We start from the raw sequence: 14557 nt of genomic DNA on the forward strand, positions 1-14557 counted from the left end.
CTAAACAAACAGACCACATCGTACCATAAAATAGAAAGTAACATTTGTACAAGATTTGGCCAAATGTGGCTGTGAATAGGGGGAACAGTAATTAATGGACTGGGGATAACTCAAAAATGGTAAATCGCAGAATAATAGTCTATAAGTCAAAATAAAGCTTATAATAAGAGGAACACGAATATGAATAGTTTAGTTACTTAACAATTATACAAAAGGAAATATACATATCATATTAGTCCATAAATAGTTTTCAAAGTTACCATCCATAAATCTTCACAGGATATAACAAATGGAATAAAAACTCCGAAGTCATTTAAGTATAGAAATGAAATAATCATTTCTCTTTAAAAGAAATTGAAATAAAGTCGGATCCAGAGAAGTGAACATTTTAAGTGGATTTATCTGTAAACGGTATCTTAAGTGGTCATATGAATTCTCGACAAATAGAGAAACAATGTATATGGTTAGAGAATATTTTTAGTTAACCAGTGGTGGAAATTCATTGTTCTGATTACAGAAATTTCACCGCAGTTTCTTGCAACCACTCTCTTGTTTCGTCAACTATTTTGGAATCTCGAAAATCGAGATTAGTTACCAGTGGGTGATAATTACCATTCTTTTGTTATAATTTCCACCTGCATGGAGGTGGTTCGTGAATGAAAGGCAAAAAACCAAAATATAAACTTACTAACAAGTAGATTCTTTTAGATTATTCAGTAATGCAGTGGATATCGACATCAAGCATCCCATGTGAATCGGTTCGTAACTCAAAATGTCGCGCAAATATTGCTATCGTCTATGTTTATACATAAGGAAGAATTAGTCAAACTGTTTGTCTGAATTGTCATTGACATTTTAGTCGTCAAGGATTCATATTTTTCACTGTGTATATGAATAAATGTGTATTAAGTAATGTAGAAAAATTCAAAAAAATATGAAGGTTTTGATCTAAAATCTTAAAGATTAATTTTTCACTACTTTAACTACACGACTTTGAACAAAGTGTGTATATCAGCCAGCTTATCACGACTTACCTGAGACCTTACTACTATAATTCCATCTGAACGCTTGATTTTATTATTGAATAAAGCTACTTATTATTTTAACCAATACTTTGATTACAAAGAAAATGTTTTGAATTTCAGCAGGATAGTTGGTTTATTTGACGTTTGGTATTATAAAAACAATCAATATGATGTTCCTTGTCATCTTGAAGATATCAGTTTTCTATCTTGTTGATAAATCTAACTGAACGTTAGGTTCTGTTTCCTAAGCTCTTCTAGTAATACTCCCAGGCTAATCTACATTTCAACTTCAACACGAGAGAAAAGGCGCAAAATATGGAAGAAACCCTTTACTCCAAGGTTTATTTATGTACAGAAAATTTAGGGTATTTATAAAATCTTAGATGGACTTGGGCTTCCGGAAAATTCTGGAAAGCTAACAAACATAGTAGCAGTATAGGTAATCACCCAATCGGAAACGTGACATGTGACTTTTCACTTTCTATATGTTTCTGGCAGAACTTTTGTTGTTTCTCAAAGTTTTCAGAGTACGTTTTGGCTTTTTTCGAGGAATTTTGTGGGTCTCCCCAACACTTATCTATAAGTATGCAGACATTAATGAATGGAAAATATTAGTTACTCAGTAAATAGATCGTTTTGCCACTTACCATCAGCTTGCAAGAAGTTCGAGAAATAAGCTCGAATTTGCTAGGACGGTTGATGTCTTAACCTAAACCATGTGTATATACATAGAAAATGAAAGTCAATAATATTATCCTCACCCTGATAATCATATCACTTAAGAGTTACATAGTACACCGATACTATCGTTTTAGTGTCGGGTTTTATAATTTTCCAAGTTTAATACATCTAACCTTCTAGTGTAATGTTCATCTGTTAATCACTTATAAATAATAAAGATTTTAACTTTTAGTAAATATATCACCTGTAATTACTTCTATTTTAAATTGTTTGTCATACTTACTAGGTTGATAAACCTACAATAACATTGTCTTCAGCTGTAACCAATAACAATTTGGTTAACTCGATGAACGTAGGAGTTGACATTTCAATTTTCCAGGTCGTAAATAACACTTTTATAATAAATAATTCATATTACATTTATTATTCTCGTTAGGTAAACGTAGGCTTCAGACGGAAAGATAGATCATCAACAATCATGAGCACTATGTTAGTTTTTTGTTTATTTTACATATTAATATTACTTTTACGTTTAACACATGGCTGTTTATTAAAAGTTAAGCAATTATTATCATAAGAACTCCTGAGGAATATAATAAGCTCATCGGAACTATTACTGTCTACGTATTCACTGATCCATTATTACGATAAAGTAAACAGGAATTTCGGCAATCCCAGTAAGATTCGGTTCCGTTAACCCTGAAATGAAATTTATTCTTACTATCCTTTGAAAATAGATTGAATTAGTTTGATCTCAGAAAGTTTAAATATATTCATATAAACATAAAATTAGAAAATGACACACTATGAAAAAAATATGGGAAATTGAAAAACAAATCCCTATAACACTTTTATCAAAAATCCATTTCAATAAATATCCAGAGACTGACCAGCTGCAGTCCTAAACATCAATAGGAAGATTCAAACAAACAATACTAATTGAATTTAAACTTCACCCCATTGCACAAGCAAGTGGCTATCAGGACTCAGTAGCTGAGTGGATAACTCGATGGCGTTTGAAGCGAAAGGTACTGGGTTTGAGTCCCAGAGTGAACATCAACTCTGAGATGCAGGTGCATCCAGCTGACGAGTCCCAGGTCAGACGAAATGCGCGTCCTGGATTCCCCTGCTAGCCACTATCCATCTTTGCTTACAATGATTGTGAATTAAGACTATATCGAGGCAATACGCACAATATGCACATATGCCAATTAGAGACTGACCAGTCGCAGTCCTAAACATCGACAGGAAGATTCAAACAAACAATACCAAGTGAATGCAAAGTAACGCTTGTATTCAGTTAAAATTCCTGGATTTAATTCAACAGTTAATTTGATTTTTAGATATACTTTATCTTAAACTTGTAGTCTGTCATTAGACATCAAAATATATGAAGTGATGCTTTTTGATGATCAATTGATTATTTAATATTTTAAGACAGTTTAGCAATAAACATTTAAGAAGTCCTGCAATAATATATCAGGATAAGGTTATTTCAAAAAACATTCAAAGATGATAAAAACCATAAAATATAAGAATCTTCTTTTCCACAAAAAGAAACATAAAAATGTCTGATTAATCAACAAACATTAAGAACTTTCAACTAATGAATAAAGGAAGACAATGGAATCAAGAGAACATATTTCTTAAGGGTATTTATATTAATATAGAAATTTAGTAAACAACTATGTTTTAAGAGGGAACCATTAAAATAATTCAATACAATTGATTTTGGGTTGAAAATTTAAACACTGATGAGGACTTCATAAATGTGTTTTTTTCAAGTTGTGGTGCTCATTGATCTCAGTGGGAGATGACAGATTGACCGAATTTGTAATAACCAACTTAATATGATCGTGACCAAACGCTACAAGGAACGATGGAAAATATCTGAGTTTTGAATTTAGTTTGATAGGCGAGTACTGTTAAAGAATTTACAGAATGATATAGTTTCGATATTTAAAAGTTTTCAATATTCATCTGGACTGGATCAGGCAAAAATTAGATAAAACTTATTACAAATTCTATTTATTTCAGGATTAAGAAGACATTTGTTTTCGGAGACATTCTTGAGAAGTTTAACAAAATTAACCACAGAAAATCCAGAAATATGCCTAAGGTAATAAGTATGGTAACCAAGGTTACAAATATCATTCACACTAATTTATTTGTGTCAGCATCATTTTATAAATTCAAGATAGGATAAAATAAAAAGCCCACTTTATTCTTAAAACTTCAGCCAACTATCCGTCATCTAATTTTCTTCCAAAAAAAACGAACAAAGAAATTGAAAATGCACAAAATAGTATTCTATGAAGAAATTTACAAAATTAACAAAGTATTTACAAATGATGGAAAAATTGTTTGTCTATGTTTTTCTTTTGTTCTTTGTTCCTGTAGCTTGAAGGATGTATCACAAATGGTAATTAATTGCGCTTGAAAAGCCAACACTAATAACAATTGTGATCTATAAAGTCATTGGTAAATAGTTACAGCATTTAGTTGCCATTCTTCATTTGATCTAGTTCGATAACGTAAATATTTCTCAAATAATCATTGCAATTTTGTACATTATCGACTGGAAACACTTTATTTGGTATATGCACAACTATTCCAATTACGTTGTCTAAATGACGATTTACTAACTCTTGTGCATTAAGGCCCGATTCCTGAAGAAAATGCAAGTTTTGTATAAATGAGTAAAGATTTTACGAGAATTTCAATAGACTACTTAATTGAAAAGTTTCATCAAGAAATCTACTTTTATTACAAACAAATTAAAAATTAGGCTGGAGACAATTACTAGCATGGTACTATACGCTTTAGTACCACATAGTCTTATCTGAGTATCTGTTAGTTTCTTTATATTAGACAATATAAGGACATTCCTTCTAATGAACAGAAAGTACAGGTCAATTTGTTAGACCATTATTAGTGCTTATTGATAAGGTCATATATAATCATTCGATTAAGTAATAAGCATCTATTTAGGCACTTAGAAAAAGATTTCTATCAATACAAACCATTGTACCACATAAAATTACAGAAGCTACTGATGAACAATAAGCCAATAAGTAAGTCCTACAAATATAATTTAAAAAAATCCTGGAAGAATATGTGGATTCACTACGGAAGTACTACAGCACTAAAGAGTTTACAACATAAAAACTCATCTGATTTTAATTAGTATGAAATCATTATTGTGATTCTATTCTTCGTGGTACCATTAATAGTATTACTTATGGCTGAGACATAATTATTATCTGTCAAATTACTTATTTATCTTCTATAATTTTAAAAGAAACATTCTTCAATAATAATATTATTTCAAAGGAAAGTGTAAAAGCTTTGATGGAATATCGAACTCAGAAGTTTTAAGATTTGACTAATAATAAACAAGGAGAAAAGATTGAATTCGATACAATTCGGAATTTGGTTAATTCAAAGATAATTCTAACCAATAACTGAAATCTGTCACAGAACATGACAGAAAATTACTTTGTTCAACTTTAAAACATTAGTACTAAGCATTTATGAACTTATGATAACGAAAAATATCTCTTCGATACAAGGATTACACCACAATTGAATTTGTTTCCTCTCAAATTACTTTAGCAGATTAAAACTTTAAAACAAACTTCCTCAATTGTGGTTATTTCCGGAAATTCAGACACATTTTGAAAAGTATACAATCCAATGAACTTGTTTTGTAAACTTTAAGCTTTACATTTTAGGATTGACACCATTATCTCCATCAAAATAAATATAGGATTTATGATTAAAATAGATTTTATCAACGATAATTTGAGCATTTACACAGTATCATATACCAATATTCAATGTTAGAATCTTTAAGAGACAATATTCCTTGTTATGAACAGAGTTAACACCAAGACAAACAGTTTTATAAAAGTAGTGAAACAGTTACGATTAAACAAGATGACAACAGTGCAAGTCTAATTTTACAATTCTATTCAAATGGTCCCTTATAGTAACAATGCAGAATTGGTTTTTAATTAACTTCACTATATCTCACTTGAGTCAATTACAATCATGAACTAATGTGACCATTTGAATCAATGGGCTGAAATGGTAAGTGATGTAGGTTTTAAACTTTAAGAAAGATATTATCTTTCTTGAAGTTGATGATATATATGTGGCTTTTTCTTCAACCATGCTCGTCGACTACATAATATCAATTAACTAATTACTATGAGCTGATATAAGTATAAATTATTCGAAGCAAATAAGACATATCAATAAGATACCTTCAACAAATTTGATGGTGTTACATTGAGTAATTTGCAAAGTCGCCAAGAGGCCATCTGAAAGTAAAGTTTAGCATAAAAAGTAAATAAATAAAAGGAAATGATGATGATGACGATAATAATAATAATAAATGGAAGCATAAGACGAAAATTTTACACAGTCAAATATACAAAAGAGTAAAGCGGTAAAAATCACCGATTTACTGTATAGTAGGAAGAGGTTATAAATTCATAAATTTCATTAGTCAGTCAATCATAAGCAAATTAAAACCTAGTACATATGTTCATCGATTTAAATCGTCACACTATATCATCACAGTATGACACAACTATCAAGACAAATTCCAGAGTGGTAGAAATAGTAACAAAATCAACGGTAGTAGAAAAGATTAGGCATAAACAATTCGGTTCGATAAGAAAGAGTGAACTTGCGAAATAAGGATTACATTCATCATAAGAAATATAATTTTGAAATTCATGATTTAAGTGGAAACAAAGAATGAGTGCATATAGGATATTATGATTGATTCCGAGTCGTTTCATCTAATGCATTCAACCACTGATTAACGGTAAACGTGTGGACCTTAATCCAGTAAATCTGTACCTGCTAATACGGCTCAATCTAACAGTACGGTTTAAAAAAATGCCTGATAAATTCAAAGGAATAATGTTCTATATCTATAATTTTTAAGTCAATGACTGTCTTAAAATGTACGGGTACCTATAAATATAACTTTATATATATCCAAAACATATTTCTTAATTAAGAGATGAAACAGGTACCTGTCAATGAATAAAAGTAATATTGTTAGGCGTTCCACGTTTCAGTACTGTTACTACGACTACTACTGATACCACCAATACTACTACTGCATCACTAAAGATATTATTAGTAACTTAGGAAACTACTCATTTCCCACAAATAAAATGAAGACCGATTTCCGTGTTACTTTTGGTTCCTTCATAAATAAACAGAGAAAAGACAGTGACTAAAAATGAGGAAAGCGAGATAAAGAAAATCATCCGTATTATCCTAAATTTGACAGTTCTACAGACATGATAATTATAAGGATGAAATAGTAGCCATTTAAAATCCTTGTCATAAATTCTTAAAACCTAATTTCATGTTTGGATGCCGACCAATTTTTGTATCTCGTGAAAACATGAATCAACATAGAGAAAAGATCATTTCAGGAAATCTGTAAATGTCAGCTCCGTTAATTTAATTAATTATTCCGATCATATACAAAATAAAAATAGAAGTGTGTAGAGAATAACCATAAAGTGAACAAAGTATTCAGCTTTTAGTCACTGGATCTCAAGTTTTAATCTATTTTGTTTTGAGTAATTGGACAGTTAGAACTTTTTAGCTAAAATTCAACTACATAACTATATATACTTGGTCAGATCTTTCTTAAATGACATTCGTGTTTCGATATTTATTAATTTTGACCTTTTGTTCGAACTATTGTTTATGTACCCGGATAATATCATTAGCTATCACAATCAAGCATCGATCGTATCTTGGGATTGAGTACATAAATCTGCACTTAGTTACAGTATTACACGAGCAAACTAAGAAAACAACTAATAATTACTTACATTTAATGTCAGTTCTACTGATGATTTATGTCTTTTCAATTTATTGACAGTAGATTGATCGTCGTCAAAATTAATTAAAACTTGTACTTCTAGTTCCAATCGTTGAAGAGGATTTGATAGAATCGATAAACATCGGACACATTTCAAATTTTCTTGCTTAGAAAAATATTTGATTTTATCATTATTATCAGAATATATTTCAAAATCAGCGCATGAACAATAAGGACAAATAGGCCAAACATGTGATCGACTTGTGTCTACACGGATCAATGTACCTGAATGATTTATCAACATATAATGATAATGAAAACATAATAATGAAAACTGGGAGAAATTCACATAGGCGGCAATGAAACTTAAAGATAAGAAATCTTCATGAGTATTAAATAATTATTAATTGGCGTTGACTTTTGTTTTAATCGATAACAGATTCGTATAGAGAATGAAAAACGGCAGACTAAAATACTATCACAATGGCTAAGTTTTTACTGTGAAAACAACTATTATCATTACTATTATAACAAACTACTTTAACCATAATATTAGAATTGGATTGTCGATTAGAAGCTTAGGGATATACAGGCAAATGGTAATTCTGTAAACAGATAGAAATATAAGAAAGTATCGATTAGAAAACACGCTATAGTTTGGTACAATTTATTATAAGCTATAAGGAAAATAGACTGGTATATCCATTGAAACGAAAGTATAGAAAGATGGTAATACTAAACATATAAAAACTTAAACAATTTTACTCTAAATTGAATTGACTATCAGGATATTGGTAATTTCTTTTTAATATGTACAGAATTTAATTTTCAAGAATTAGTATGCCTATATACCTGAGAACATGAATTAAGATAAAGAATCTTAGTTATTGAAGCATCAAATTAGATGAGACATAGTGTAAGAACACTGACAGCTCGAAAATTCGATTTAACGCATGATTTTAGATCTTATATACTATATTCCGCAAGGTTGAATATTGAAGTCTGCCTATATATAGGGTAGAGAAATGGGAGGAAACTTGATGAGACTAAATTAAACGATTGAAGAGAAAAAATGTAGTTAATGAAAATAAGGATGACGTTAAAGGTGTGTATGTAAAATAAATGAGACTTTCTCAAATTGATCCTGGTTGGAGGTAAGGGGAAATTAGAAAAGTCCACCACTAATTCTTTGCGTGTATTGAAAATTACATGAAATTAACAAAAAGAAAACAGGGTTAGGAGCAAAAAATAAACAAAAATATTCCTACCTGAAAAACTAACAATTTGATGAACACGTAACTTATTCACATCTTCAAGTGACTGTAATAAAATGTAGCTGGAATAAATCTGTTTGGAGAGAGAATTTTTTAATGAGGGCATCGATAAAGAATGTTGAGAGTAATTTTCAGTCTTAAGTAACGTAAAACGATCTATAAGAATGAAACCTAGATGAAAAAGAAAATAATAAAAATTATTCTAGTTTATAAATCGATTGATGAAACTTAAAAGAATTTTATAAAATCTGTAACGAACAAATTTAAGTTCTACAAATAAAAAGAAAAATAAAATCATTCATATTAAGTGATCGAAGGGTTTCCTTCATGTTTCTTTTTACATCGTCTAAAATATTGACAATATTTTGTTTCAGCGAAGTATACGACGATTTGTTCTGAAAATATTACCATCAGAACCATTGAGATCAATTGCCTTCCAATGGTGACATAGTCTTCCAGATTATAATACTCTATATTTAACCAAGGAGAACTGAGTGAAAGTTTGATTAGACATTATCATCAAAAAATGTAATATTAAAGTTCGGAAGAATATATCCAATCATTTGAATATGTAGTTAGTTGCCATTTTATAAAGTAACTAGAAATAATTTTAGTAAACGAAAGGCAAAGTCTTAGGACGATTTTTAATTTTCATACCGAACGAAATCTGTATTTATAACAAATGATGTATATATGAAAACAAATTTATTACATAAGAAAGTGAAAGTTTGACACGATAAACAGAAATTTATCTGCATATTCCACGACTTTCACCTCATGGAAATTTGGTCGTCTTTAAACAATTCTATGTTTATTTTCTTTTATACTATGCACATTTGTGACACACCCATTTTAATAAATGAGGATTAGTCAGTTGTTTATACGCTATGATAGTCTTACACTACGATTAGAGTGGTGACTATAACTATTTGAATAGGTTGTTTGATCACCCTCAATTTCATGAGTAAGGTAAGAATCACACAGACAGTCAGTAAGTATACAATATTTTCCAACTAAAGAGCACAGTAAAGTCAATATTTCTTAAAATATAATCTATAAATAATCTGTTAGAATGTAAGACAAACATGAGAGCCTTATTCTCCACTCATCTCATTATCATTTTAGGTTTCGAGTTTGTAAATGTTTCTTACACTCTATGATTATGGTCACTCGATAAAGCGAATAACAACCAACAGTTTTGTAAAATATAGTAATTCATCTAACTGAACGGGTATTTTTATTGGTATTCTTTTACGTCTTTATCGAGATAAATCAATGGCTATTTTTTTCGACCTTGTACCTCGTATCAGTCAGCACATTATGGTAGTTTATGTGACATATATATTCTGCTACAAAATAAAGAACAAATTTGTACTACATGTACTACTACTTCAACAGATAGTTCATTGTTAGGTAACACATGTTGTCAATCACCTATCACCTACAGCTAGACCAAACTCAATATGTAAAGTCACTAACTACTTATCATGGTAATATCAAAACGCTATACTTCAAATAGATTAGATACTGCTCACATTACAAAATGTAAATACCAACAATTAATATGTAATGGAATTCGATGATTCCATGGACGAATTTCTAGTTTTTTACAATGGATAAAATGAAATATCAATAGATAAATGAATGCAATAATACGATATGGCAAAGCAACGATTGTTCACAAGGCATGATTAATGATTCTAATCCCCAAATGAACTAAGCTCATAGATAAGAAAGACCACTAATCAAAAGAATAAACTATTTTCTATCAAATCGAATAGCATACTTATAATAAAACAACAAAACATTAACATATAAATAAACATGATAAGATATCATTAAAAATGTTGGACAAAATTAATTTTATAAATTGTTTACTTGCAAATAAACTAAGATTATACTATTAGAACTTAATTCTTTATCTTATCCTATTAACGATACAGTAAATAACGCGAGAATATTAGTAGTGTAGTGCCGTGCTTCGTTAATCATTCACCTCGATAATGTTCATAATACAAATCGTAAAGGTGCATGAAATCGGAAGACAAAGAGAAGCGGCAGCTATAGTTTTATTGACAAATGACGCAGGCCAAAGAGTTATAAGCACATAAGTAAGTATCAGCGAGCGAAACAAAGATGATGCGCATTGGAGAAGGCATGTAGGCCAACTCACTTCAACCAAGCGTTAATCAATATTTATAGTCACACAAGAAGAAATGACAGACATGCGATAAATAGGATAAGAAGTGTACACACACCTACGCTTATATAAAAATGGTCAGGGTTAATAAGTGAATGATTAACAACGTGAAAACATGACTTATGACGGATAGGTGAATTAACTTGTCCAGAAGTTAGAATAAGGCATATGGGCTTAACATAACAACCGATACTACAGTGGCATGAAAATGTGAAGAAAAATTATATTATATATAGAGAGATATATAATATTGTATAAAAAACAGTCGGAACTACTGTATACAACTTACTATCAAAAAATAATCCTTGATCAATCATTATATAAACACCAAATCCAGTAGTAGATAAAAAATTCGATGTTGAAGATATAGCAAATAAATGTTCATATATTAATTCCATAGGTGAAATAACATCAACTAAACAAATACATGGAATTAATGTTGTTGATGTAACAGAATCAGAAATCCATAAATAAAATATTCGTGTAGATTTTTGTTCATCAGTAAATATATTTAGATTTTTTAAAGAACAACACTTCAATCTCCGACTTTCATGATGATACCAATCTAAAATAATATCTTTGACAAGTGAACCTTCTGCTGGCTAATTAAGAAAAAAATAGTAGAATATAAAAACTACATATACATATATATATGTTACATGTTTGAATGAAATCACAATTGATTTGTTTATGAAAATTAACATATTGAATAAATAATAGTCATTTCGGTCAGTTGAATAAACCATAGGATATAAGTATCATTACCAAGGTTTGATTTGATAATTTCGAAAAATTAAGTATTGAGTAGATTGTTATAGATAAATTAGTATATTTGCAATATCTCAATGAGTAGAAAAATTAAATTTTCTGACGTTTCGTAACTCAGTGTAAGTCACTTCTTCAGAGGATAAATAACCAAATCAAAATTACTCCAAGTTTATTTAAAACCATAGAATAGTTTTGTTCTGACTTAATACGGAATATCTATATTTAAGATTAAACCTTAGAACAGTTGATTCTCAATAGTATCCAATTAATAAGTCTATGTATTCAATCATTTAATTTTTCCTTATTATTGATTTATTTATTTGAACACATGAATATTGGTACAAGGGGCACCAGATACATATGCGCCACGTAAGAAAATGTCATTTCATTTAATTGTATGAGGGCTATGATACTGCCTGGGTGCCCAGACCGAAGCAGGTGGTTTTCTCAGGCTGGACCACACCCCGAACTATTTGTGATACAAGAAGGTTACAAAAGATTTTAAATTAGTATTTGTCTGGTATTAAGACATGAAAATTCTGTATTCAAGTTCATGTAAGATAGTAGACGATTTCCAATGTGCTTAACTAACTGATAATAACCACTTTATATTGATTGGGAAATCGTATAAAAAAATACATATGAGCAAACATTTTTTTGCAGAAATAACTTATTCAATATGATTTGATGCGGAATTTTTCCTTTATTCATAATGTTAGTAGTATGCAAATTCTCTACAATAAATTATCAAACGTTATTAACTGTAAAAACTTCATTGATGCATGACTTTAGTTGTTTTTTCTCATATTTTCCTTTTCTTTATCTTTACTGTGTATGAAGCCATTGATATCCTTTAAACAATTTACTTAAGTTTCAGCGTTAATTTTGTTTTTAAAACAAACAATGTAAACAAATTTATTACTGCTCATAATTTTATTATTTATTTATTTAAACACATAAATATTGATACAAGGAAGCACCAGATATATATGCGCCTCAAAAATCTCATTTGATTTGTGTGAGGGCTGTGATACTGCCAAGGTGCCCAGACTGAAGCAGGTGGTTTTCTCAGGGAGCCACACCCCGAGCCTTTGACCTAAAGGTCTAGTCCACAAGGCAGTGGAGCATCGTGAGGAGATGCAGTCCCATGGTAGCCGGTGACCAACGATTGATTCATATGCCATTTGTTCCCTCAGGATACTGGAGCCTATGTGCACCATTGGTTTGGAATCAGGGTTTTCCAACTCCCCTAGGTGGATCCTTCATATCCACCAACACGGTTAAAGTGCCGGACGTTCGCTTTCGTCCTCTCAATTTCGTAAACAACACCCCCGCCACGAGAAGGCAGTGAGTAGGACTTCCCTGGCAGAGCCTATATACGCGTGGCCATGTGAGAGCATTTGGAGAGGGAGAGCGGACTCTCCCCACTCTCGGCTGTACCAGGGCATTTGGAGGCATAAAACTGAAAGCCAGTCGCCTGCCGGAACCCATAATCAATATTTTAATTATTTTTCAAGATTAAATAAGACTGAATGTGGAATGTTTTTCTTTATTGTTAATGAAAGTCGTTATTTTGATAAATAATCACATTTACTTGTGATATATTGTATAATCTAGCATTTTACAAGCAATTCAAAAATATTGATATTTTAAAGGAAAATGAAAAAGCTTGGATTACATTAATTAGCAAAACGTTAGATCTAATATACATTGAATTACTGAGAGTTTTATAAATATAATTTCTTTCTTAATGTATTACATTAACTCGGCCCCAATTACTGAGCAATTATTAGTTCAAAAAAATATTCTTATACATTTATTAATACTACTTTAAACGTGATTATACTTTAACAGCGGATAGTGTTCAGAACTTATGTTATTCTTAAATTCTATGCATCATTTACGTTTTAAAAAGGAAAGAAACATCGATCTATATTTGACAAAAAATCTACAATACTTGTAAGAGTCTATTGGTTTTTTCATATTTTCACATTATTATTTTTTAATCAGATGAATAATTAAAAAACAAATCGGTAGTTTTTCACTTGATTCAATTTAAAATAATTTTAAAAGATATTACCAAGGTAATAGATTTTAAAACAAAATTCTATGAATATATTCTCAAATGAATACTTGTCAACTAAATGATACAAGTGACTGACTTAAGGACATAAACAAAATACATATTAAGTTAAAGAATAAAGGAGAGTTATTCACGACAATAAACAAAGAACATTAAATACTCGTCACTTTTAAAAAAACCAAACAAAATAAATACAAGAAATCTTGTAGCAACCCCACATATTCACTCACAATTGTTCCTAATTAAGCTGGTTCAACGCTCGAATCTTAGTAGCATATTAGATGTATTACTTATTATCCTATTAATTACTTTACATTAACACAGATTATTTATCGATGTATATTTTTAGTTTATACGTGTTAATGTGTATCTGTTTGTTTATTTATTTACTCTATTAAATTTATAAATGTATAAACAGATTTATTCCCTAGTACAGTTTACCTGTTGAATAGTATATATGAAATATAACTTTCCCAAATTATTTTTTATCCGACTAATTTATATGGCCTTTTTACTAAACCTACTTACACAGTGTGATGTCTAAGAAATTAACTCGTAACTTTTAGTCTAGAAATTAAGTAAGGATTTAAAATTATCGGAGTTATTTGGGACTACCGAGAGATTTGTTGATGGAAATGTTCACAAGAAAAATTGAGTGGAAATTCA

General features: G+C 30.0%; 1 protein-coding gene across 1 annotated transcript in view; it reads right to left on the reverse strand.

Moving 5' to 3' along the window:
- Nucleotides 1–3889: 3889 nt before the first annotated feature.
- Nucleotides 3890–14557, reverse strand: part of Smp_162860 (hypothetical protein) — a gene marked incomplete at its 5' end in the record, with an annotated part of 28762 nt that continues 18094 nt past the window's right edge. The window contains 4 exons of the mRNA XM_018790953.1: nucleotides 3890–4375; nucleotides 5975–6031; nucleotides 7577–7851; nucleotides 11330–11642. Of these exons, the coding sequence (XP_018645806.1) occupies nucleotides 4205–4375; nucleotides 5975–6031; nucleotides 7577–7851; nucleotides 11330–11642 (816 nt within the window). The 3' untranslated portion in view covers nucleotides 3890–4204. The remainder of the gene's footprint in view (nucleotides 4376–5974; nucleotides 6032–7576; nucleotides 7852–11329; nucleotides 11643–14557) is intronic.

The sequence above is a fragment of the Schistosoma mansoni genome (assembly GCF_000237925.1).
Source record: "Schistosoma mansoni, WGS project CABG00000000 data, chromosome W unplaced supercontig 0185, strain Puerto Rico, whole genome shotgun sequence".
NCBI classification, from domain to species: Eukaryota; Metazoa; Platyhelminthes; class Trematoda; order Strigeidida; family Schistosomatidae; genus Schistosoma; species Schistosoma mansoni.